The sequence below is a fragment of the Rhinopithecus roxellana genome, chromosome 21 (genome assembly GCF_007565055.1).
Source record: "Rhinopithecus roxellana isolate Shanxi Qingling chromosome 21, ASM756505v1, whole genome shotgun sequence".
NCBI lineage: Eukaryota > Metazoa > Chordata > Mammalia > Primates > Cercopithecidae > Rhinopithecus > Rhinopithecus roxellana.
Genome location: NC_044569.1, coordinates 17,452,513 through 17,478,632, shown reverse-complemented (window position 1 = coordinate 17,478,632; position 26,120 = coordinate 17,452,513). Strand labels below are relative to the sequence as shown.

The 26,120-nt window shown below is 42.7% G+C and overlaps 1 protein-coding gene across 9 annotated transcripts in view; it reads right to left on the bottom strand.

Annotated features, from left to right (window-relative positions):
* Window positions 1–26,120, bottom strand: part of FHOD3 (formin homology 2 domain containing 3) — a 498,596-nt gene that overhangs the window by 262,555 nt on the left and 209,921 nt on the right. For all 9 annotated transcript variants that reach the window (XM_030925939.1, XM_030925940.1, XM_030925941.1 and 6 more), the window contains 2 exons: window positions 21,304–21,371; window positions 10,867–10,972 (listed from right to left, as the gene is read on the bottom strand). In XM_030925939.1, coding sequence (XP_030781799.1) covers window positions 10,867–10,972; window positions 21,304–21,371 — 174 coding nt within the window. The remainder of the gene's footprint in view (window positions 1–10,866; window positions 10,973–21,303; window positions 21,372–26,120) is intronic.

Below are 26,120 nucleotides of genomic sequence, written 5' to 3'. Positions count from 1 at the left end.
TGTTTTCAGTGAATTGGCTGGGGGCTATGTCATGTAACCAGATGGCCTTCTTTGAAGCTGAAAGAGGACATGTGCTTGGTAACAGCCTGGGAATCCTACAGCAATTAATACAGAGCACGTCAAGAGGGAAAGCAGTGCTTTCATCCCTTCTGCTTTTTATATTTTACTTAGAACCAATCACAGAATCTCAGAGCTGGAAGGGATCTAACAGATCATCCAGCACCACCTGACCCCAAGCCTAGCAGCCCTAACAGATCATGTGGCTTCTGCTGTAGCGCTTCCAGTACAAAGTGATATATTCTGTTGTTGGAAACGTTATTGCCACACACCTGTTTGAAATCAACTCAAGAAACATGCTTAAAGTGCCTAGTATTTTCCAGAAGAACCAAATCATGTCTAGTATTCCTGCCCTCACTCCTCAGCTCTGAAGCTATTGACAGACTTCCCTAATCAGCTGTGGCGCTCTTTCCTGCTGATGCTGGATGTGGCCTCAGAATCCTCAGCAGACTGCTCCAGAAAGGCACCGCTGATCAATTTATGTTGGCAAGAGAAATAAACTAATTTTCCAACTCTGTTCTTGGAGTTTGTCTTCAGTCAAAAACCACTCTCTTTTAACTCCTACTTACTGCTTTTAATCTGATTTAAAGGACAACAGTTTTGCCCCCTCCTCCAAAAACAACCCCTTATTTATCTAATGACATTTAACCTCTTCCCTCACTTAAGCCTTGCACACTCAAGCCCAACCCCAAGGCCAACGTTACCTGAAAGGAGAAAAAAGTAGAGCTATAATTCTAGGAGCATCAGCCCCAGCAAATTCTGGCTCTCTCCAATTATTAGTACAAATCAGCAGCTTTCTCACAAGTAGTGACTTCCCTTTCTCTGCAGATATTCTATCATTCATCTATTCCTTCTGTCAGCCCATTTTCACTGAGCTCTTAAAACATGCCTGGCATCAAGAATCTCACAGAACAAGGATGGAACCTGACATGCGTGAAGGCTAATATGATGCAGGGAATTAGCCTTGGGTTCCTGATCCATAGTGTATGTTCACAAATATTTATTATCAGTGAGTCAAGACCAGAGTACACATAGAGGGCCAAAACACTCGGGAGCTAGGGAAGATCTCCTGGAGATTACAGTATCTGAGCTCCAATCTAAGGATGAGCAGGAAGCAAAAGATAATGTGTGAACCAGATGAAGATGGGTGAGCAAGGTCTTGTAGGCAGATGCCAAGGTCTGCAGAACAGAACATCACCCTCCCTGGGATGGCAGGGAGTGGCTGCAGTGGACTGCACAGACACACGAAGGCAGGACAAAAGTGGGCTCTACCCACATGGAAAGCCTGGGATTTCACCCTGAGGATGAGAAGAGCCACTGAAGGAGCTGAACCAAGGACTAACGAGAACAGATCATGGTGCATGGTGAACTCATGCAGCAGAGGGCAAAATGGGCCAAAGGGAGGCAGGACTAAAAGCGGAGAGACCCATGAGGTGGCTGGTAGAACAAGTTAGGAAGGAACAAATGATTATCTGAACTCAAAAACTGGGAACAGACAGAGATGGAAGGACTTGAAAGGGAGTCAAGGGTAGAGAAGCCCTAATTTAGTGGCTGATGATTACAAAGGATAAATGAGAGAAAGGGGTTAGGAGGACCCTAGGGTGGCTGAACTGAATGTGATGAATGATTATGCTTTGTTGGGATGATGAACAGAGCTGCGGAGGAACTGACTAGGGTACAAAAACATTGGTTTTGGGCTTGGGCATGGTGCAATGGAGATGGAAATACCCAGGGCATGGCTGGCTCCACAGACCTGAGGCATTGGAGAGTAGCCAGGGCTGGAGGTCTTGTGCACATTAATGGCAGGGGAAATCACAGGGTTAGAAAAGGCGTGGTGCCCTGCCAGGAGGCTGGCCCAATCTACCAAGAGCCCTCGAGGCCCCAAAATGCAGAAATCTATGAACACACCAACTGCTATTTCCTCAGAAAATCTTAGCTCCTCCCCACTCCCCGCCACAAAAAGTTTTAATCCATGCTTAGGGCTAGGTTTAAATCTTGCTTTTGACATTTTGTTCTATCATAAACCTGGATTCACAAATAGAAACCTTATAAAAGAAGACCATGTGTGAGATAAAATTAGAGCCAAGGAACTAACGATTGTGCCTTGAAAGGCATACCTAGCCAGCAGCTCCTCTGGAAAAGTCTACTGAGCAAGAAGAGGACAGAGTGAGGAGGCACATCTTTGGTATGAATAAAGTGGAAAAATTCCTGATGAACACAGCAGTGAGATTTGGTCGTGGAAAATTCCACACTCTCTGTGTAGGAATGGCCAAATAACTTTTTCTTTCTTCCTTCTCATATCAGATAAAAGGAAAAAGAGAGAGACTTCTAGTAGAAACTAAAATTCTGGAGAAATCTCTCTGGCCAAGACTGAGACAGCAACGGCTCTTTAAGCTGAAGCACTCAGAGGTATGATTGCAGGACATTGCCAGGGCTTTTTTTTTTTTGGTTTGCAAAGTGGCCAGAATTTCTGGAGAAATGTGATTCCAGATTGAATGCAGGATGAACTTTAAGAAGCATCTAATCAACCTAAGAAGGAGTCAGATTAAGATTAAATTATGACACTAATATTAAGTTAAACCATACAATTTTGCCCTTTCTGTAGGTAAAAAGTGGTCAAATATCAGCAACTTCACATGGTTCGTCCTAATGATGCTCCAGCTGGAGATAATGTTTGCCAGGGCTACCTAGCTGTGTATTTCTTTAGGAACACTGCTCTACATGAAGTACTTGTTACAACTGAATGCTTGCTATATTCAACAGTATTCATAATTAACTTGTACTTTAGAAAAATTACAACTTGAAAGAGGCTGGGTATGGTGGCTCATGTTTGTAAGCCTAGCACTTTGGGAAGCCAAGGCAGGAGAACCTCTCGAGGCCAGGAGTTTGAGACCAGCCTGGGAAACATAGTAAAACCTCATCTTTACAAAAAATAAAAAATATTAGCCAGCCATGGTGGTACATGCCTGTGGTTCCAGCTATTAGAGAGGCTGAGGCAGAAGGATCACATGAACCCAGGAGTTTGAGGCTGCAGTGAGCTATGATTGCAATAGTGCATTTCAGCCAGGGTGATAGACCGAAATTACATCTCTCAAAAAAAAAAAAGAAAGATAAAGGCCGGGCGCGGTGGCTCAAGCCTGTAATCCCAGCACTTTGGGAGGCCGAGACGGGCGGATCACGAGGTCAGGAGATCGAAACCATCCTGGCTAATACGATGAAACCCCGTGTCTACTAAAAAATACAAAAAACTAGCCGGGCAAGGTGGCGGGCGCCTGTAGTCTCAGCTACTCGGGAGGCTGAGGCAGGAGAATGGCGTAAACCCGGGAGGCGGAGCTTGCAGTGAGCTGAGATCCGGCCACTGCACTCCAGCCTGGGCAACAGAGCGAGACTCCATCTCAAAAAAAAAAAAAAAAAAAAGGAAAGAAAAGCCTTACTCATCATAAACTAAAGTTACCCAGAGACAAGCAAGCATTCTCTAATCACAGGAAAAAATACCTTGGAAGAGAGTAAGAGGGAAAACCAAAATCAACCTTAGAGCCGAAGTACTTAGGTAGAGTTAGAAGCTGATGGCAAATTTGCTGCCCGATGAGGTGAAGGGCTCAGGATCGTGGATGCTGTTTGCCCCACCCGTGGAATAGCCCAGCTTCCCTCTCTCACCTCAGAACGGAGAGTGTACAAAGGACACTTTGTCCCACCAAAGGTCAGGATCTGGCCCTGGCCTTGCCTTGCTTCCCCTGGCAGGAGCTCCTCGCCCACTTGACCCATGGTACTCCTGCACACAGCACCGGGGGCGGACAGGCCATCAGGCCACAGACCACAGCAATGACGACTCAGATCATTCAGCACTTGCAGAAGAAGCACGGCGAGGAGCCTCCGAACCATCCTCCTCCAAATCTACCCAAATGACCAATGAGACATGGACAAGACAGTCCCCAATCCCTGAGACTAGGGGTAGGCCAACCACACCCCACTGACCTTGGCAGATCCATCCAGAAACACCAGAGAGACTGCGGCTGACCCGGGGGAATGGTGGGGCCAGCACCCAGCTCTCTCCTGTGAGAAACGCAGCACTGCAGAAAGGCAGAAAAGCTAGACAAGGACACAGTATCCTGTGGCCTGTCAGGCCAGGGGAGAGCCACGAACTGCCCAGTTTGAGTCCATTTGGGGTCCTCTGTGCCTGTAGAGGCTGGAAAGAGGAGGACACAAATGCAGGTCTCAGCTACTCTCCAGCCCAGTTTCTTAAGAGGGTGCAGGCCTGAAGGACAGTGACAGTGGATGGCAAGAAGAGCCACAGATGGGACATGCAGAGTACTCCAGGGAAGCATGTGTCATCATGTATCAACAGCAACAGGGTGACTTGGCCTCTCTTCCCCTCCCAAGGAGTTACAGGCTACAGCTTCCTTGCCCCTGACCATACTCCTGGGCAGTGTGGCTGCTTCACCCTGGAGGCCACATCCCTAAGAGTGTGCCAAGGAGACATGAAAGAGAGGCCAAACGGAGGTCAGACCCAGCCAGGGCCCCAAGACACCTAAAGCAGAGGTTTCAACAACTACAGGAGGAAGAAAAAGCAAACACTACATAGTGATTGCATCTTTCTGCTGCAAGAGCCAGCTTCTCCAGCCCTCCCCAGTTCACATCCCACAGGCCCTGGGTTGGCTTAAGTTTTCAGTATTTCAAGAAAAGCTAGTATTTCAAAGAAAAGCTGTATTTTTATGTCATATCTCCCAATTTTTAAAAGTTCATAATTCAAAATCTTTAAACCTGTTAAACAGGGCACACAAAACACCCACAGGTTCCATTTAGCCCCACGGGCTGCCAGTCTGCTCATGCCACATTGATTTTTTTATTGGAAATAGTCGTGTTGCACCACTCGGCAAGAGGAGAGACATCAAATGAGGAAGGATTCCATTCTCAACACCGGCCTCAACCCACCTGGAGCTGAAGACACCTCCAGGACTCCTGGGTCATCCACATCAAAGCCTAGCTGTGCAGCTACCATGATAATCTCTGAAGTCCAGAACCAAAGCAGAAAACCCTGCTGGCAGGAGACAGGAAAGAGCTTCCTCCAAGCCAGCTGCGTGGGACACAGCAACAGTGTCATGAGGTTGCGGAGAGTCAGGCTGGGCTGTTCAGTGGAAAATACAGTAGCCAAGGACCTAACCTTAGTTCAGGAAGCAAGAAACTCTTCCCCTTTGCTCCTGTTTCCTCACCTTGGGGCTAGTTTGGTGCCTTCCCTATAGTCTGAACCCAACCTCTCCTCTTCTTTTTGGCATTTTGTAAAGTGCCAACATATTAACTTCAGTTTTTCTGACATGGAGGACGTTAGTTTAATTACCACGTGATCATTTTGTGCCACTGCCTTCTTACATCATAAAATCTCTTTCCATGCTATCTATGATATTTCCATTTCGGTAGCATCAATGCCAACAAACACCATCTGACCATACATCCTGATTCTCATTAAGGGATCCCCTAATATGCATGGCATTTGGGGATTTTTTCCCATAATGGAATATAGTCAACTCTGGGACAGTTTTTCCAAAGAAACCTGAAATCTGGATTTTTAAAAAAATATCAAATCTCCCAATTTTTAAATGTTGACAACCATTAAAACATTTCAAAATGTATGAGTGCAAACAAAATATATCTGCAATTTTCTTCTAAAATGAAAAGATTGAGTTAAATGAGTTTTAAGATCTTATCCAGCTTTTAAAATAACTGATACCGACTGAGGTGTTTTATGATTAACTGGTATTTTGGTTTAGATGAAATGACCAAATTAAATTTCTCCATGTAAAGCTAGCCCGACCAGGTAGTTTCTCTTGAGTTACAGCCAGAAAGCGCAGCTGGTCTTACCGTTTCTACTTCTCTCTCTCTTCTCTCCTCCAAAGCATATCACATATGTGCAATTTCCAAACATACAAGACACATGCAACTCAGCATATAAAACATGCCATGCAGGGGACCCCACAGGGACCTGCTTCAAGACAGTGTATATCTTGGTTTCATCGTCACAACCCCAGGGCCTGACATGGTGCATGGCCCATAGAGAAGGCTCAGTAACGTGTGCAGAAAGTTTAAGTTCCCAGGAATATACCACTCTAGGTCTTCCTTCCATAAGAATTATTATGAGGTACAAAATTCCACAGTAGACTTAAATTAAATACTGGCTATCCCAAAAAACTTTAGATTGTTAGCTACAACCATCCAGGAATAATAAGTGAGATAAATATTATTCCTCCATGTTGTACAGTTAAGACCTCTTCCCAGCAGCTGGCTCACAGCTTTGGACAGCACTTGCCTACACCGTAACTAAACCTATCTCTGCCTCTTAGCAGACACATCCTTAAAGGAAAGCAGCGGATTCCCGGGCCTTAAAAAAAAATGCTGACAGGGGGCTGTGTATGCAAATTAGGATAAATAAAGAGTTCTAAAAGCAGATCCGGGAAAGTCCTGGATTTTCCACATGCTTTGGTTTCTCCTGGGGCTGTAGGACTCCTATGTAGCCACACAGAGCAGAGCTCCTGAGGTGGCTTCATGAGGGCACACTTCTCGAGACACTGGACAATTAACCCACCTTATGGTTTGCAATATCATTTTTAAAAATGCTATCTTGACACAGCTTTTTTAAAACAGGGTCTTGCTCTGTTAATCAGATTGGAGTGCAGTGGTGCAATCATAGCTCACTATAACTGCAAATTCCTAGGCTCAAGTGATCCTCCAGCCTCAGCCTCCAAGTAGCTGAGATGACAGGCATGTGCCATGGTATCCAGCTTAACCCAGTTTTGAGGCCCTGGCTAGAGACCAGCCAGTTCGCCTTCTCCAGCAGCACATTAAGTCTACACCCAACCTTTTCTCACACTGGGGTATCACACCTGGACCACTATACACAGGCCCTCGCCACTCCAGGGCCACCCTGAGCCTCGGGGCCAATCCTCAGCCGACCTGCCTGTCCCTTGGAAGCCACAATGCAGATGTTTGCCCACAGTCCGCCTCTCCCTCCACCTCATGGCCGACCTCTGTGCTTCCTGAGTGGCCCTGCGTGGGTGCCATGTCTTCTCCTCAGGGAACTGTGAATGAAATAACTGCAAAACTTTTCCCAGCCTCTTCTTGTGATCTGCATCTGTCCTCACCAGTCCTCACCCAAGACAACATGGTTAAAACATGGGTGTACAAATAAAGAGGCAATTCAAAGGTTGTTCTTGATTGTGAACATCAAGTGGCTGCCAGCAGTTATCATAACCTTAAAAAAAAGCCTACATGAGAAATTGTTCAAAGTCACAAAGGAGTGACTCCATGTATGAGCTAGGGAAAAATCACAGCTTCCCTGTAGGAAAATGCAAATGTCACATTGCAAGAAATGTGTCATTTCCATCCCTCAGAAGTTACTTTCCCGGTATGGGCTTTGGTCAGATACATCAAAATGTGGTGACAAGTGGGCACAGTGCCCTGGTGACCAAGTCTTCTGAGACGTAGGCATGCAAAGGCACCTCTGTTCTGTGGAAAGAAGGATGTCTTGCAGTAGCCTGAGTGGAGTGCTCATCGTTCAGATAACGCATGGGGAGCCTTCTGGTCGCCAGTAAAGGGACACTATTGGAAAGGAAAATAGGCAGGCAAGGCTTTGGTGGCGGCAATGGAAATATAGGGTCTCCTCACATTTTTGGAAGAGCTGTCTGCAGCTACGACCTCACCTTCCTGGCATTTCATAGGACAGGCAGAAAAGCTGGAAAACAGTAGCAGGTGGTTGACTGGGGCTCTCTACCGGTCACGAGTGGGTGTTCTGAGACTTAAACATTCAGGAATTACCTCTGGCACCTTTCTGATTCAGGTCAGAACCCTGCAAAATAAACGGCTGTGGCCAGGCGTGGTGGCTCACGCCTGTAATCCCAGCACTTTGTGAGGCTGAGGGGGGTGGATCACAAGGTCAGGAAATCAAGACCATCCTGGCTAATACAGTGAAACCCCGTCTCTACTAAAAATACAAAAAAAATTAGCCAGGCATGGTGGCAGGCACCTGTAGTCCCAGCTACTCAGGAGGCTGAGGCAGGAGAATGGCGTGAACCTGGGAGGTGGAGCTTCTAGTGAGCCGAGATGGCTCCACTGCACTCCAACCTGGGTGACAGAGCGAGACTCCGTCTCAAAAATAAATAAATAAATAAAATAAACGGCTGCAAGCTTCATGGTAAATATTCACTAATGTAGAGGATGTGGATGAAGTTCCCTGTATCAACACCATCTTTCATTGCCAGCAAGTACAATTCACACCCCTCACCACCAGGACCTGTGTTTAACCTGCACATGCACAAGGATTCCCTCAACAGCCTGCAGGCCGCTGGTGGGAGGGGCCTCACTGTTGCTCACCAGAGAAGGCTTTCTCAGCTGTGCTGAATTTTCTTTTCGAACTCCCTCTATGTGGCTGGGACTCATAACCCTCAAGCCCACATCTTTCTCTTTGTTGCTTACCCTGTGCAGTCTAGGAAGACACTCATTTTGCCAGCTTCCCCTGCAACTACAGGGGGTCATGTAATCCAGTTCTAATACACGTGAGGTCTAAAGAATGGGTGAGTTCTGACCACAGAGGGCAGAGCTGGCCCCCTTGTCTGGGCTTGGATGTAAACTCTCGTACTGATGATCACGTGATAGAAACACACAAATACGCTCCTAGGTAAGGGTCAGGAGAATGGGGATAAACATGAAGATGGTTGTAACATTAGCTCTCTAGAGGTGTGTTTGTGTGTTGAGCATAACTTATTTTTTGGTAAAGTTAAAATGATGTACACTTTAAACATGAACAAAAAATATATTGTCGGTTGTGGACCCACTATTCAGAATTTGGTAATTACATGTGGTTCAGCATATGGGCATCCATATTATACCTGGAAAATAAACTAGAGGAAGCTCTCCCACCCTTATCTCTGCACCTTCCTCCTGTCTAGGTATTAGACCAAAGTGAAGAGACACACAAGGGTGAGAATCCAGGCCTGCACTCATCTCTTTAGACACACAGACAGCTGCGTTTGGATGCAACATAGCACAACAGCTTTGATATAAATGTTTATATTATTAAGAATAGAGGCCAGGCACAGTGGCTCACTCCTGTAATCTCACCACTTTGGGAGGCCGAAGCAGGCAGATCATGAGGTCAGGAGATCGAGACCATCCTGGCTAACATGGCGAAACCCCATCTCTACTAAAAATAGAAAAAAATCAGCCAGGCGTAAACTAGCCGGGCGTGGTGGCGGGTGCCTGTAGTCCCAGCTACTCTGGAGGCTGAGGCAGGAGAATCGCATGAACCCGGGAGGCGGAGCTTGCAGTGAGCTGAGATCGCGCCACTGTACTCCAGCCTGGGTGACAGAGCAAGACTCCGTCTAAAAAAAAAAAAAAAATTCAGCAAAAAAGCATATCTACTGATAACTTGGAGGATCTACTACAAGCCCAGGAAAAGACTAAAGGTGAACAAAAAGAGCCAACTCCACAGCCCCACAAACACTGCTGCACACACACCATGGGTCAGCCAAGTGAGAGGCTCAGGAACTTTCACACACATTTGCCATTTATCAAAATGAACAAAAACAACACTGACTTGAAAAGACAACCTTATTATTATTATTATTATTTTTAATGAGCCCTACGTTCTCTCTGTTGCTTTTCATTGCAGTGGCTCTACAGAAGAGGGGAAAGAGGGACGGACTGAGAGCTCTGATTGGCTGAAAAATGCCACAGACGATAAGGAAGCATTCTCAGGGCAAAATAAAACAGCTGAGATGACTGTGTCAGTTTGCTTGTCTCACTCAACTTCAAACACGGACATCTGATATCAAATCACACTTTTCATGTATGATTTTCATTCTTTCTTTACCCAAGAAGAAAAGAAAGGAAGGTTTGGCAGCTTTATTTTCTCCTATGAGCGCTGAACATGCAGTCTGTGGGGTCACAGGCATAGATATAGAGGGGATGGCAGAACCCTGACCAGCCTGACATGCCTCAGTGCCTGGGCACAGCTGCTGCCTGGCGCACTATGCAAATTGGCTTTATTAGGTAAAAAGCTTGACTTTGAGTTTCAATTTTTTTTCAACTGGAAAATGTAGATAATAGTGAGGCATACAAAATTCTTTTGTAAGTCAAAACTGTTGATAGCAGCAGTTTCATACAGTTTAACCTAATCATTCTGTCTCTGCCTATGCACAGGTGTTTTTTTTTTTTTTTTTTTTACAGGATCAAATGAAATTATTTACATGAAGGTGCACAAAAAAAAAAACCTATGACTATAAAAATACCATTAACTTTATAAACTGGAACAGGAATTAGCGCTTCAAACTCTAATTCGCATCGCTTTATAAATGAAATCAGAATCGCTCTCTAAAAGGCAAATCCCGGACCCACTCAAAACTATCGAATCAGAAACAGGAAGACAAGGTGAGAAATACGCACTTTGACAAGAGCCCCAGGTGATAATTCAAATTGGGAGAAAAAATTTTTTCCCAAGAAATAAATTGCCCCCTTTGGTTTGGGGTGGCTTTCTGCTAAGATGCAGGCTTTACCCAAGCCCATTTAGTATGTCTCCTTCCTCGACAAATAAGAGACATTATAAAGAACCCAGTGAGTGGTAGTTTTCCTAATAAGCTGGCAAAATAACTCCAGGTGAAAGTCAGTAAAAATTAGCACAGTCACTAATTACTAGGAACTGATAAAACCTGATGCAGATGTTTTTTGCCATAGGGTGTAAAGCTCTCAGTAGTTAAGTCCTGAAGGTGAACCCAGATCCCCCCTGCAGCTGGGGCAGCTGCTGCATGCCCAGTCATGACTTACCCCTTAAGATGTAGTTCTGATAGTTCTGATCAGCCTCAGCTCCCACCTTGATCAAACATGTCAGACCTTCAGCCACTACAAATTCATGTACCAAATCCTTGTCATCCTGGCAGGAAAGAAAAAAAAAATACTTTAAATATTGTCCCTGTCCACCTTCCATCCCAGCTGTGCTGCTAAAAGTATGTACAAGCCTTTAAAGCCAGAATGGCCCCTACAGATTGCTCTACTCTATTCAAATGAAGCATCTCAACTGTTGCCAAAAGAATTTTACAACCAGTCCTCACATTGTCCTTTGCCAAAGACCAGTTATTGCCTTCTGGGCAATCTAATAAAGATAAGGCAGGCCAGGCGCGGTGGCTCAAGCCTGTAATCCCAGCACTTTGGGAGGCCGAGACGGGCGGATCACGAGGTCAGGAGATCGAGACCATCCTGGCTAACACAGTGAAACCCCGTCTCTACTAAAAAAAAATACAAAAAACTAGCCGGGCGAGGTGGTGGGCATCTGTAGTCCCAGCTACTCAGAAGGCTGAGGCAGGAGAATGGCGTGAACCCGGGAGGCGGAGCTTGCAGTGAGCTGAGATCCGCCACTGCACTCCAGCCTGGGTGACAGAGCGAGACTCCGTCTCAAAAAAAAAATAAATAAATAAATAAAAGATAAGGCAAATGAATCTCCTCACTGCCAGAAATATGGTGTCTTGTTTTTCACTCCTAAAGAAACACCAGGCTGTACTCTTCCATGGGTCCCAAGGGTCTGGCCATGTGAAGCTTGCTGGTTTTTAACTACAGGAAACATTTGATTGCAGCAAAGACTATCAGGTGAGGAACTCAAAGCCACTCCTGTATTCCAAAGACAGTCCCTGGGACAGCAGTTACAGAAAAGGCTCTTGCAAGGGCTGAGAACCATGGAAAGCAGTTTATCCAACCTCCAGTAGTTGTACTGCCTGCAGGACAAGCATGGAAGCAGGGTGCAGGATTGGCCATTAACCTGCAGCAACCATGCCATCCCTCGAAAGGACCGCCTTGGCCGGCTTGCAGACCTGATCACAGAAGGCATGACATGAAAGAAACCTCATGGGTCATCTCATCCAGTGGTTCTCAGACAGAAGTCTCCAGACCTATCAGCCAACAGAGACTGGCAGCAAGCGCACCACCTGGGAACTTGTTAGGCCCCACTCCTGCCCTCCTGATTAGGAATCTCCACAGGAAGGCCCTGTTTCTCAAGCTCAGAAGCAGGTGATTCTGAAGAGCTCAGACGGTTCTCACATTAGAATCATCTGGAGAGCTTTAAGAAGGACTAGAAAGCAGGACCTTACCCAGATGGATTTAATCCAAATTTCTGGGGTGGGGCCCAGGCTCTGCTATTAAATTCCCTAGGAAATCCTCAAGGGTTGCCTATTCAAGAACCACTGATTTAATGCTAGCTTTTCTTTACAGATAAAGACACTAAGACTCAGGAGAGGCAAAAAGAAAAAAAAAGATGTGGGCAAGATCACTTAACTCCATTCAGCCAGATCCAAGCCCAGTCATTTTTTCGTAGTACCAAGCTCTCTGAGAGAGATCTTTCCACCATTGTTTTCCTCAATTGAGACTGGGAGATTTCCTCAATTGGACAGTGCCTTGTCTCAAAGGCATCTAGGATAAAGCTGAAACATTCATCTTAAATGATCACAACAGAGCAAAAATAAAAAACCTCAGTGATGTAAATGGTAGAAAGCTTAATGGAATAATGAAAGGTTATTGTTAGAGGAAAAGCCAGCAACCAAAAGAGAAAATGTAGATGAACCGGCATAATTCTCCTGTTCCTACATGAAATCAGCCCCTTATTTTGATTTTTATGGCATTTTCCAATTATATGGATGGGGGACCAGGTAAATGTGGGCAGGCTCAGCAAAGGTTCCCTTTGACCCAGAAAAGAGCTCTTCAGGGTCAGAGCTGACTTGGGGGGAAGGGTGGGTGAGTGATGCCTGCGCCCTGAACGTAATGAAAGACAGCTGTGTTAACTCAGACTTCAAGATAATCATGGCTTTGGAAGAAAGAAAATGGGACAATATCATGAGTTTTTGGAAAATTACTTTACGCTCATATGTATAAAGGAAATAAAAAATAATTCTCTCTCCATCCATATCCTTTTCCACCAGCATATGTGAAAAGTGAACATTTAGATGAGCTCATGTCTAGTCAGAAAGTTTTTCCAAGCACGTAACAAATGTTTATTACTTTAACTAAGACTAGATTCACACATGACTTCATGGTGAAAAAGTGAGAACAAGCTCTCAAGAACCACTCAAGCTAATCACTAATATTAATATACCAGAGAATTGACTGTCTGGCAAAGGCACTTGGAAAAAACACTGGACAGGCGAGACAGTGTTTATAAAAATCATTCAGAACTGAAATGTATGCACATATGTAGATAAGGCACTCAGGAAAGAGAAATTTATTGATAATTAATTTGGGAAAAATCTTCCAAATTGGCAATGTGCTAGATTTTACACATATATCCTAAAATATATGAGCATTAAGAAATGACTTTCAAAACACTGGTTTCAGAATAGAGTGAAATCAAAATGTTAACACTGATAGGTGCTTATTGCTGCATTTCAGAATTTTCTGTAATGTCATATATTAAACTGTGATCATTTTTTAAATGCCTATTGGTCAAGGAATATTCAACCCAAAGAGATGACCAATGCCTCTGCTTTTCAGACACTTACAACCTAGTTTGGAAAAGAACGTCCACACCTAGAAAACACAAGAGATGATGGAGACACCGACCCACAGGTATGGAAGGTGGTGATCCATGCTCAGACAGCACCGCTGCCTATGTAATCCAGTTAATCCCCCCATGCATCGCTGCCCTGTGGTCGAGTGCTGTTTTGTGCACCCGTGTGTGGTCTTCCAAACAGACTATAAACTTCTAGTAACAAGCAACTTCTTCCTTGCCTACACGGTGCCAACGAGGCTGTTCAGAAATATTTGTTTAATGATGGTCCTGGAATTCAGAGAACAAACACTACAGAGTAAACTTGGTTGAAAGGATCTACAAGAGTCCAAGCATGTTTATTTTTTAATGTTTTCAATTGAGAGAACTTTAAACATATACAAAAGACAACAGAATAATCTCGTGAACTCCAGGTGCCAATCAACGCACACCAACCCTGTTTCATTGATCATCCTACCCCTTCCCCTGCCACATTAATCTGAAGTGAGTCCCATACATCACATCATTTAATACATAAACATTCCAATATGTATCTCTAAACTACAGGAACTCTTCTTAAAAATATGTACTCACAATAAAATATACTTTTCATTATGAAATGTCTGGTCAGTGGCCACATATCCAACTGTCTCATAAATATTGTTCTTTTCTTTTTTTTTTTTTTTTTTTTTTTGAGACAGAGTCTCGCTCTGTGGCCCAGGCTGGAGTGCAGTGGCGCGATCTCTGCTCACAGGAAGCTCTGCCTCCCTGGTTCATGCCATTCTCCTGCCTCAGCCTCCCGAGTAGCTGGGACTACAGGCACTTGCCACCATGCCTGGCTAATTTCTTTTTGCATAAATACTGTTTTTCACAGTTTTATTAGGATCCAAGTAAGACTCATACATGGCAGTTAGTTGATATGACTCTTGAACATCTTTTAATTCAATGAGTTTTTTCTTTCCCACTAGAATTTGTGTGTTGAAGAAACTGGATCATTTGTCCTGTAGAGTAGCCCACAGTCCGGATTTTGTTGGTTACACCCCTGTGGTATGGTTTAACGTGTGCCTCTGTCTTGGATCATTTACAAATAGTTTATTGCATATACAGGCATGCAGATCCAGAGGTGATTTGTTTGGCTTGACCACATCATTGATGGTAGTTTGTATTTCCATTGGGAGGCACGTAATACCTGGCTGAATCTCATGCTCATCATGTCAGCAGCTCTTGGGGCTCACCACATAGATCCATTAAATCATTCATTAGGGGCTGAAGGGTGGTAATATTCTCATTCTGTTACTCCCTCTTGCTTATTAGGTAGAATATTTCTACAAAAAAGACTTCCCCTCAACTATTCGATCATCCTAAAATCCATAAGTGACAAGGCAAAATAAATGTGAGATACTAAAACTTAATTCATCTGCCAAATAGTAACCTAGTTCACTAGCATCTTTCACCTGGGTCTTTTTTTTTTTTTTTTTTTTTTTTTTTTTTTTTTTTGGTCAATCCATTGTTATTTTGTAGCATCATTATGAACTCATTAATACAAACTTAGTGTGTTTTGATCCAGTGTAATTATCACCCTTATTGATGCTCACTGTCCCATCTTTGGCCAGCCAGTGGGAGACCCTTCAACTTGCTTCTGGGTTCTTTCGGAAATAATCCTAGACTATTTGATAGCTTTCTTTCTCTCTGTATAAGATGTTCCAAATTAGTTTATTTTATTACATTTCCTACTCCAGACTTAGAATCAGCCACTTCTCCAAGTTGTTCTGGTTCCTTTTGGTGTTTCAGACCACAATCTCATTGCTAGTGGTACTTTTTGCTAATGAATTATTGCTTCTAGCTTTTTTTAAAAAAAATTATTATTTGCTTAAGATAATATACATAGGTTCATTCTGATATTTCCAATTAAAATCAGGAACACAGAGTTGTTAAACTTAAGAATCCTAATGTTTAAGAATGCATAGAATGACAATTAGAATCTCACACACACATCAGTCTCAGAATAGTAATATCAACACCATCATCACCAATAGGATTATTGTAAACAGTTTCGTTGTGGTTGTGGATTTTTTGGTGGTTCTTTTTGTTCTTAGGGTATATCTAACTAACACTGAACAAATTACAGTGTTTTTAAGTCATTTGGAATAGCTATTAGCTGTGTGGCTCTGCCACCAGCTCTCTATCAGGTGTGAGAGAAGTCAAAGCTGAAGAATGGAGACAAGAGGCAGGCTGATAGACTAAATGAGGAAAGTGGAGGAGTGCTGTGAGCATGGCCCTCTGGTGGCATGGAAACAGTCTAGCCCAACTGCAGTTGGGGATCATAATGGAGGGTGAAGTTTTGTGGTGTTCAGCTATGTATCAGGAAGACACACGTGGATACTCTGAAGTGGAGTTTTGGGAAATTAATTAGTTAGCACAGAAATTAGAGACAGGAAAGACTGAAGACAGAGACATCTGCTAGAAGACAATTCAAGTTACCCAGTCCATTCATTTATAGTTTAAGTGGTACCAGATACTATGCTAGGCACAAAAGGCGTGGCGATGAACCCCAGTGAGCTCACAGACTACCAGACTCAAGACAAGCGCTCTGAAGTATCTTAAGTTCTATACAGTTTGAGTATCCCTTATCCAAAATGTCTGGGACCAGCAGTGTTTCAGAGAACATTTACATGTACATAATGACATATCTTGAGGATGGAACCCAAGTCTGAACATGAGATTCATTTAGGTTTCATACAGGTTTACATATAGCATAAGTTAATTTTGTACAATAGTTTAAATAATTTTGTGCTTGAAACAAAGTTTGTGTGAATACTGAACCATGAGAAAGCAAAGGTGTCACTATCTTAGCCACCCACATGGGTGATCTGTGCTAGTTTGGCATCACCACCATTCCTGACTCTGAATTTATATGGTACCAATATGCAACCATTTTCTTACACTTATTCACACGTAAGTACTTAAGGGGAAAAAAGATGACATGCCACTTATACAACGAAAAAACATAACATGTTCCGGATAACTAAGTAGTACAGTGGAATCACCAGAATGCCTGTCTCATCTGCTACAGTCTCCCCCTACAACGTTGTGTTTTGATTAAAAGGCTACTATACACTATATTTTATTTTGGGGGGTGAGAATAAACATCAAAAGTAGTTGAGGGACAAGAAGTGGGTCCTCTAGGGATGAGGAGGCATTCTTCTGGATGGGCTTTTAAAAATGTTTTCTCCACAATCATCTGCCTCATTAACAAGAGTTTTTGTCTTAGAAATATTTGCTTTTATAAACTAACATGATTTCTTCAAAACATGTTCTGTTTTGAATGCGCACTGATCTACACTTCAGTAAGCCCATCACATATTTTTGCCATGTCATCTCTAGGCACTTATTCTACAGTGTGATCTTCATCATCATTTACACAAGATCACCTTGATTCAGAAACATTTTAGCTATTTCAATTCACCATTAGTTCACGAATGAACAACTGGGGCCTCTTCATCAATGTTAAAAACTTCAATATCCACTTCTTCCAGCTCACTGATGGACTCTGAAGATAAACATGCAAACAATTTTTGTATTTATAAGGAGGTCAGATATCATTTTCTTCTCACTTGACATACAGAATCCTTCAAAGTCACCACTTGTTCACCATCATCACTAAACACAGTCACAGGTTAGAGGTTGTGCCAGGCATGCACAGCTGTGTCTTTAGTCACTGTGTTTCCAGTGTTGGCAGCAGTATATCCTTCATGCTAAACATCCTTCATGCTAAACTGCTTTTGAAAACTTCAGTGCTGCTAGCACGCTGTTCAAAAAAAGTGTTTTTAACATGTATTCCTCATTGATCTAAGAATATTCTTTATTAATGGATCTAAGAATTGATTCCTCATTGATCTAAGAATATCCTAAATTAATGAAATTACATTTGAGGGAAAGTACATGGCACAATCATTATTTTTTTGAGAATTTCAGCTGGAAGATGAGCAGAACAGTCAAGGAAAACAAAATTTTGCCATCATCATCTAGTCCAGCTTCCCTGAAGTGAGCACAAGTCCCCGGTACAAAATGTTTATGAAACTAATCAGAAAAGATGATATAGTGATCCATGGCTTTTTGTTAGCATAATAATGAAATGGTAAGAAATGCATTCCTTTGAAACAGTGAGGATGCATTTGCTTAGCACAGCAAAATTTCATTTATGTGTGCCTGCGACATTAGCACAGCCCAGCATGGTTATTCTGTCCTTGGCACCCGTAATTCCCATAGGAGCTATCTCCTCAGCTCTAGGCAGTGTCTTTCAGGGCCTGTAACCACAAACAGTAATGTTTTTTCATTCACATTATAGACATGTTCTGGCATCAAATTTTCATCAGCAGTGACCCTGGCAAACTTGTCAATGAATTTCTCCACAGCTTTGTGGTCAGCAGAGCTTTATCATCACGAATCTTTAAAAATTTAATGTTGTGTCTTTTCTTAAATTTCTTCAATCAGCCTGTTGGAAATATGCAGCTCCCTTCCATTTTCAGTTTATGATAGATCTTTGCTTGTTATGTGATCAGCATACCATTAAGTGGCATGTGTTCACTGCATCAATGATGGATCCACTCTATACACGACTGAGATCTTCACTTTTAGCTTCATGCCATGTTCTCCTATTTTTCAGTAACTTCTGCTCATTGCTTTTCCCACAGAACTTCAACAGTTTATCCTTCTGTTTCTTCAGGTCATCTATGGTGATCATTCTAACACCATAACCTTCTGTAAGACAGTTCACACTTACACCACTGCCCAGTTTCTCCAACAGCTTCACTCCGTGTTATAGATAAACAGATATGACTTCTCGTTTTTATCACTGTTACCCAAGGAGGTATCTGCATGCCTTTTGGACATTTTCAACAATACCTTTATACCACAGAGCACAGAATAAGCAAACATACACAATGAGTAATGCATATACGTCTTGGACCATGTGGGCATTGTGGGGAACCTCCCATTGGTGTGTCCAGCCTTCACACATGCCATGTTATTGCCCTTTGTGGGCATGCTTGCATGGAGGAATCTGGGCATGGGTAGAAAATATATATCACAGCTGAAAGCTGGCGGGAAGGTCTTTTTCCCTTGGGAATGCTGAATAAATCGTGTGTTGTGAGCCTGCACTTTGACTGTGACCGTCACATGAGATCAAGTGTGAAATCTTCTGCTTGTGGCATCATGTCAGGACTCAAAATTTTTCAAATTTTGGAGCATTTCTAATGGATTTTCAAATTAGGATCTCAACCTGTACAACAGGTAAGCACAGGATACTTTTAATGGTATTTGGTGGAACCCTAACTAGGGTGAGTGATCATTCTGAGAGGGCATCCCTGAGAGGGCATCCCTAGCAGGAAGATATCAGAAGGAAAACTGAGAAACATATAGAGTGGGTGTGGGGTAGCAAAACATTCTGGGATAGAAGTTGTAGGTCCAGGCCAGGTGTGGTGGATCACACCTATAATCGCAACACTTTGGGAGGCCTAGGTGGGTGAACCACCTGAGGTCAGGAGTTTGAGACCAGCCTGGCCAATATGGTGAAACTCCATCTCTACTAAAAATATACACATTAGCCAAGCGTGGTGGTAGATGCCTGTAATCCCAATTATTCAGGAGGCTGGGGCAGGAGAATCACTTGAATCTGGGAAGTTGAGGTTGCAATAAGCCAACATCACACCATTTTACTCCAGCCTGGGTGACAGAGCAAGACTCCATCTCAATCAATCAATCAACAAGTTGTAGGTCCAGGGTGAAGGTGTAGAACAGAAAGGGCATGCCTTACTTTTGGAGTACAACTTCAGGAGGAATTCAGGTTGTAGCCAAGGACAGAAAGGTGGGCAGCAGAGGCCAGATCAAGAAGGACTTCCATGTTATGCTGAGAAATTCAGATGTAACCCAGAAGGCAGCATGGAACCAAGAAGACAGTAACTCCCTCTGGTGGGAAGCTAAGAATGGACTGAGTTAGGGAGGACCAAACACACGCAGCATCATGAACAGATGCTGCAATTTTCCAGGAGTGAACCAAGGCAGACCTCTAAACCCCGAGGCATTTCTGAGGTATGCAGTGTGGTGAAGCAAGGGTGCACCAGGTTCAAACCCATGGCTGTTGGAAGAAAACAAAGAGGACTTGTCTCCAGAAATGTCAACACACAGAAGGGACTCTGTGGTATGACTGAACACAGTGAAATAAGAATGTGACAAGAATGTGTGGATGGGACAGATATGTGGCCTGTCCTTTTGCCTATTCCCTCTCAAACAGGTAGAAATCCACTCTGGCTCTCACTGACAACTATCACTGACAATGATAATCTTTTAAGGATGTAGATGAGATGGGAACTGAAAAGAAGTAGAATGTAAACTAGAATCCAAAATCCTAACAGAAGGAAAACAATGAACCTAGACAGACGCAAGCTCAATGCAAAGGCCATCTTCTCCACGAATCCATCTCCTGAGACGCAAGCTCAATGCAAAGGCCATCTTCTCCGCGAATCCATCTCCTGACCCTGCCCTCACACGGCTGATCATCTTGGATATTGTCTGCACACCTGTCCTAGTCTTCTTCATTATGCTGGTGACTTTCTCAGGGGAGGAATGGAGGGAAGGCTTAGGAGGCAAGGATACTATGGAATCCAAGACAGATTTGCACAGGTACACAAAGGGGCATAGCCACAATAGCATGGTTTATAACAGCAGAACACTGGACATTAACCAAACCATCTGCCAATAGAAGAATGAACAAAACAACTTGTGTTTTATTCATCCAATGCAATCCTCAATCAGAGCTACATCAGCTATGCCTATACCTATCCCATTCTCAGTAAGCAGAAGTAGGATATATGCAACATGATCACATATGTATACAGTTCATACAAAAGAATATCACATATTGTTGGTTAACATTTACCATTAGAAAACATGCATGTGGGGGTAGGGTGGAAAGAGGTTGGTTAGGATGGGGGAGCAGAACACAAGTCTTCAGTTGTACCTCGAATAGGCTTTGCACACATATGTTTACTGCAGCACTATTCACAATAGCAAAGACTTGGAACCAATCCAAATGCCCATCAATGATAGACTGGATAAAGAAAATGTGGCACATATACACCATGGAACACTATGCAGTCATAAAAAAGAACGTCATGTCCTTTGCAGGGACATGGATGAAGCTGGAAACCATCATTCTCAGCAAACACAGGAAGAGAAAACCAAACACCACATGTTCTCACTCGTAAGTGAGAGCTGAACAATGAGAACACATGGACACAGGGAGGGGAACATCACACACCAGGGCTTGTCAGTGGGTGGGAGTCTAGGGGAGGGATAGCATTAGGAGAAATACCTAATGTAGATTATGGGTTGATGGGTGCAGCAAACCACCGTGGCACATGTATACCTGTGTAACAAACCTGCACATTCTGTACATGTACCCCAGAACTTAAATAATGAAAAAAAAAAAAAAAACTAGAAGTAAATATGGAAAAATATGTGATAAAGTTGCCTTTACTTTTACTTATGTTTGAAATATTTGACATGATAAAAATTATCAACTGATATTATGACCTAATTTATATTGTAATCTAAAGACAAACATTGTAATCTAAATTTGTCCTTCCTTTTCATAATAAGTACAGGTAGAAGCTTGCCTGTATCTAATTTCACAGCAATGTAAAAACAGGTAAGTACTTATCTTTTTTCCTATTTACCTGAAATATCTGCTTCAGGGAGAAAAGGGCCCTTCTCAAATCTCGTCCACTGGAGTTGTATAGTTTTTCTGAAATAAAGAATATAACATATAAATTAATTAAACTGACTCAATTGACAGTGAAAACACAGAGAAGATATGAATGATAACAAAACTACCCCTGGAAAGGTAATGAAAGCCAATTCATTTCACTCAGGATACAGACCTTATCCCCAACCATAAGGAGAATGTTGCATATACATACCTGGTGTGGGACAGGTGGCACGAAAGAATGTGTGGATGGGACAGATTTTGGGCCCGCCCTTTTGCCTATTCCCTCTCAAACAGGTAGAAATCCACTCTGGCTATCACTGACAACTATCACCTAGAATTTTCACCCTCATCTTCCATCCTTCCTCTCTCCAGATCTCTATTTCCAGCTGTTTGCAGATTCTATTTTCCAGTTTATAGACTATTTCCATTTGATGGCCAACTATACCCAGAAAAATCCATGCAGCTGGAACAGAATCCATCCTTCTACCTCATGCCTCCCTTGCCTTACAGGCCCTGCACCCCGATGCTTTCTGCATCTCCTGTTTCTAGAGTGTGCTGGCTGCCTTGAGCACTCCTCAAGTCCTAGAGTTCCCTAGGCAGCACAGGAGACCCAAGGGCAGCATGGTAGCTCTATGGACTAGCTGGCTCCTTCTAGGTGCATGAGGGCCTCTGGGCAGGAAGCCAGCCTTAGCTCTGCCTGGGCCTGAGTTCTCACTCATGTTCAAGGATGGTCCTGGCCACGAGCAAGGCAGATGAAAGATCCCAGTCTTAGAATTCTCCAGGCTGAAGATTTGGGCTGACTTCCATAAGCCCACTGTTGAGCAGTCACATTTCAAATATACGAGTTAGACCAGGCCTCATGAAGAAGGAGGTGAGCTAAACACCGGGCCTACCCTCCAGAGGTCACCACACAGCTGGAGAGACAGACTAGTATGCCACAATTACTAGCTGGTCAGAGTGAGGGTGCTGCAAGGTGCTGAAGACACACAGGAGGGAGTCCTGCTCTGGTATATAGGACACCAGGGAGCACAGATCCTGCTCAGCCTCCCAGCACCCACACTTGAACCTGATCCAGGTAGCTCAGGTGTGCATAGGGTTGCATTCCTAACCCCCAGTGCCAGACTTTTCCAATAGAATCACACAATGCAGGTTTACTGAGCACCTGCTGGGCACAGTTCTAGGCACTAGGATACCACAGCGAAGAATGGAATTATCAGGAGCAAAGGTTGAGTAATCAGACTGCCTGCATTCCAAACCTGGTATCACCACTTACTAGCTATGTGACCTTGAACAAAAACACTTTACGTCTCTAAGCCTTGGATTCTCCATCTGTAAAATGGGAACAGAGAATATTAAAGGAAAATGGGTTCTGTGTTAAATTAAGCATGTATATTATGGAGTGGAATGCAAAATACCATTTAAAATGCTTAGATAGAATAAAAGCATTCAAAGCAATGTCACGTTGTTGGCCAACCACCTTGGGCTTCAATTCTAGCCTAAAGGGATACAGGACAGAGCCACATTCCCCTCTTGTGCAAGTGGCATGGAATAAATGGCCCCACAAGAATTTGCAGACATCTAGTGACAGAAAGGATATGCTGATTTTTCACAGTGGCCCAGGAAGTGGATAGGCCCCCATCTGAGAGAGATTTGAAAGGACACAGTTAGGTAAAGTTCAGTGTTTGCTTGGCAGTCATTTCTTCAAAGGCCTCCCTACCAGACATATTGCCTTCTGGCAAAGAACACAAGGGTCCTGTGGACACTCCCACTTGATAACATCACTTCCCCGTTTAAACTCTTCAGTGGCTGCCCACTGCAGCCAGAAAGAAATCCAAAATCCTTTGCATGGTCTGCCAAGCCCTCGGTCACACAGCCCCTTCCTTTGCTGTATTACAGACACTGTGGTTTTCTCTTACATCCTGGGACAGTCCAGGCTCCTCCAAACTCACAACTTAATACATATTGCTGCTAAGTGGCAGGGGCAAGATGCTGTGGGGTGGGAGTCTGGGGGGTGGTATGTGACTCCAAAGATTCCTGTTGTTTGACCACTATGGAATCTACCACCTCTAAACACAATATGCAGCCCACAAACACTTGCTAATTATGAGTTCTGATTAAGAGAAAAATGCATCACCTTCCTAAAAAGTAGGAGGATAGAAAGCTCCAGAGGAATCAACCATCCCCAATCTGAACATCTCATTCATCTCTCATTCTAAGAAACAAGGCCCTGGTGACTCTCAGGCTGACCTCTGAAGAGTTTGTGTGGCCTCAACATATGAGTAATAAATAGAGTAAGTTTCCCACTGCATCACGCCTGGAGTAGAACACTGGTCTCTGGGGAGATCTCACTTCTTCCAGCTTTCACAGCTAACATCTGAGAATCCCCAAATCCCAGAGAAACAGACTTTGTTTTTTGCCAATACTACTTCTAATAAATAAGAATAAAACTATCAAGTGAAAGCATGGGCCATATACACCACCAAAGAAGTGGACCACATTGATCCTATCCAGGAAGAACATCAGTAGAAAAGAGTCAATTCCAGGTAACTCTTAAGGCAATAGGCTGCCAGGCACTGTGGCTCAGGCCTGTGATCCCAGCACTTTGGGAGGCCGAGGCAGGCGGATCACTTGAGGTCAGGAGTTCAAGACCAGTCTGGCCAACATGGTGAAACCCTGTCTCTATTAAAAATACAAAAATTAGCCAGGCATGGTGGCACAGGCCTGTAATCCCAGCTCCTTGGGAAGCTGAGATGGGAGAATCTCGTGAATGTGGGAGGTGGGGATTGCAGTGAGCTGAGATCACATCACTGCACTCCAGCCTAGGTGACAGGGCAAGAACCTGTCTCAAAACAAAAACAAAACAAAACAAAACAAAACAAACAGCAACAGGCTCGCATGAGACCTTCTTACTTGTCAGCAGATGACAAGAAGAAATATGTCATAAGTAGACTCAAAATATCACAGTTAAAGTCTCCTTTAGTTACTAGTGACATATTATCATTTCTGATTCATCTAAATGAAGATCATCATTAGTTGTGTTCTGATCGTTAAGGTTTTACTACTTGGTGCTGTAGTCAAAATAATCAGTTTTTAAAATACAAATTAAATATTAGTAGAAAAAAATCAGCTGAGAATGACTGCTAATATTTTGTTGAAGATTTCTGCATTTACAGTCATAAGAAACACTGGTTTATAGTTTTTCTTACAGTGGTGTTGACATTGAGACAGTGCTAATCTCGTGAGCTGAGAGTACTCCCTCCCCTTCTGCTTTCAGAAAGGATTTGTATAGACCTAGTGTTATTTATTCAATTTCTTCATTAATATAGGGCTATTCTGATTATCTCTTTCTTCTTCAATAAAGTTTGTTAATTTGTGTCTTTCAAGGAATTTGTCCATTTAAGTTGTTAAATGTATGGGCATTTACATCTAGCATATCACTTTACATTCAGTGGTCATGACATCTTAGCTGCCTCTTGGTTGTGACAGTTTCTCAGAGTTTCCTTGTTTTTGATTATCTTGACAGTTATGAGGAGTATTGCTTAGGTATTTTGTAAAATGTGCCTCAGTTGGGATTTGTCTGAGCTTTTCTCATGAGTAGATTGGGGTTATTGGATTTGAGAGAAAGACCACGGAAATAAAGGGCCATTTTAATCATGTCATACCACAAAATGAATACTATCAACATGACTTACCACTGTAAATGCTGGTCTTGATCACCTGGCTAAGGTAGTGCTTGTCAGGTTTTTCTAAAGTTATTCTTTTTCTTCCTCTTAGTAGGCTTTCTTTGGAAGGAAAAGCTCATAGTTAAGGAATAGGGGATTCTGTTTCATCTCCTTGAGGTTCGAGTGACTACATAATTTATTTGGAATTCTTCTGCATGTGAGATTTGTTTATTCTTTCCCATCTCAATTTATGTGTTTATATTAGTATGGATTTATGAAAATTCATTTTATAATTTGGGTTCTAATACACTACCAATAAAATTCTTTACTTTATTGCTCAAAAATAAATAAATAAATAAATAAATGTATGGGCATAAATTGTTCATATACTCTCTCATCCTTTTATTAACTGTAGCAATGTTCTTTTATACCTGAAATTGGTAATTTGTGTCTTTTATTTTACTCCATCAGTCTGACTAGAAATCTATCAATTTTATATTAGCCTTTTTCAAGTCTCAGCTATTGATTTCATTCGAGGTTTTTTCCTACTGTTCTTCTGATTTCTATTTCATTATTTTCTTTCTTCTGGTTGCTTTGAGTTTAGTTTGTTCTTCTAGCTTCTTCAGGTAGAAATTTAAATGATTTGAGACCTGTCTTGTTTCTAATAGAAGCATTTAGTGCTACAAGTTCATCTCTAAGTACTGCTTCAGCTGCTTCCTGTAAATTTTGATATATTGTGTTTTCATTTTCATTTGAAAATTTTATTAACATTGAATTCAGAGGGGAATAACTTAACCTTGTGATTTTTTTTGACCCATGATTTATTAAAGTGTATAGTTTCCAAATATTTAGAGATGTTCCAGATATCTTTCTGTTATTAATTTCTAATTTAATTTCTTTGTGGTCAGAACATATACTTTATCAAATCTTTTAGATTTATTAAGGCTTATTTTATGGCCCAGAATATGGCTTATCCTGGTGAATGTCTCATGTACACTTTAAAAGAACATGTATTCTGCTGTTATTGAGTGGCTGTTCTATAAATATCAAATATCCACTAGATCAAATTTAATAATAGTGGTGTCCAGGTCTTCTATATTCTTACAGACTTTCCATTTACTTG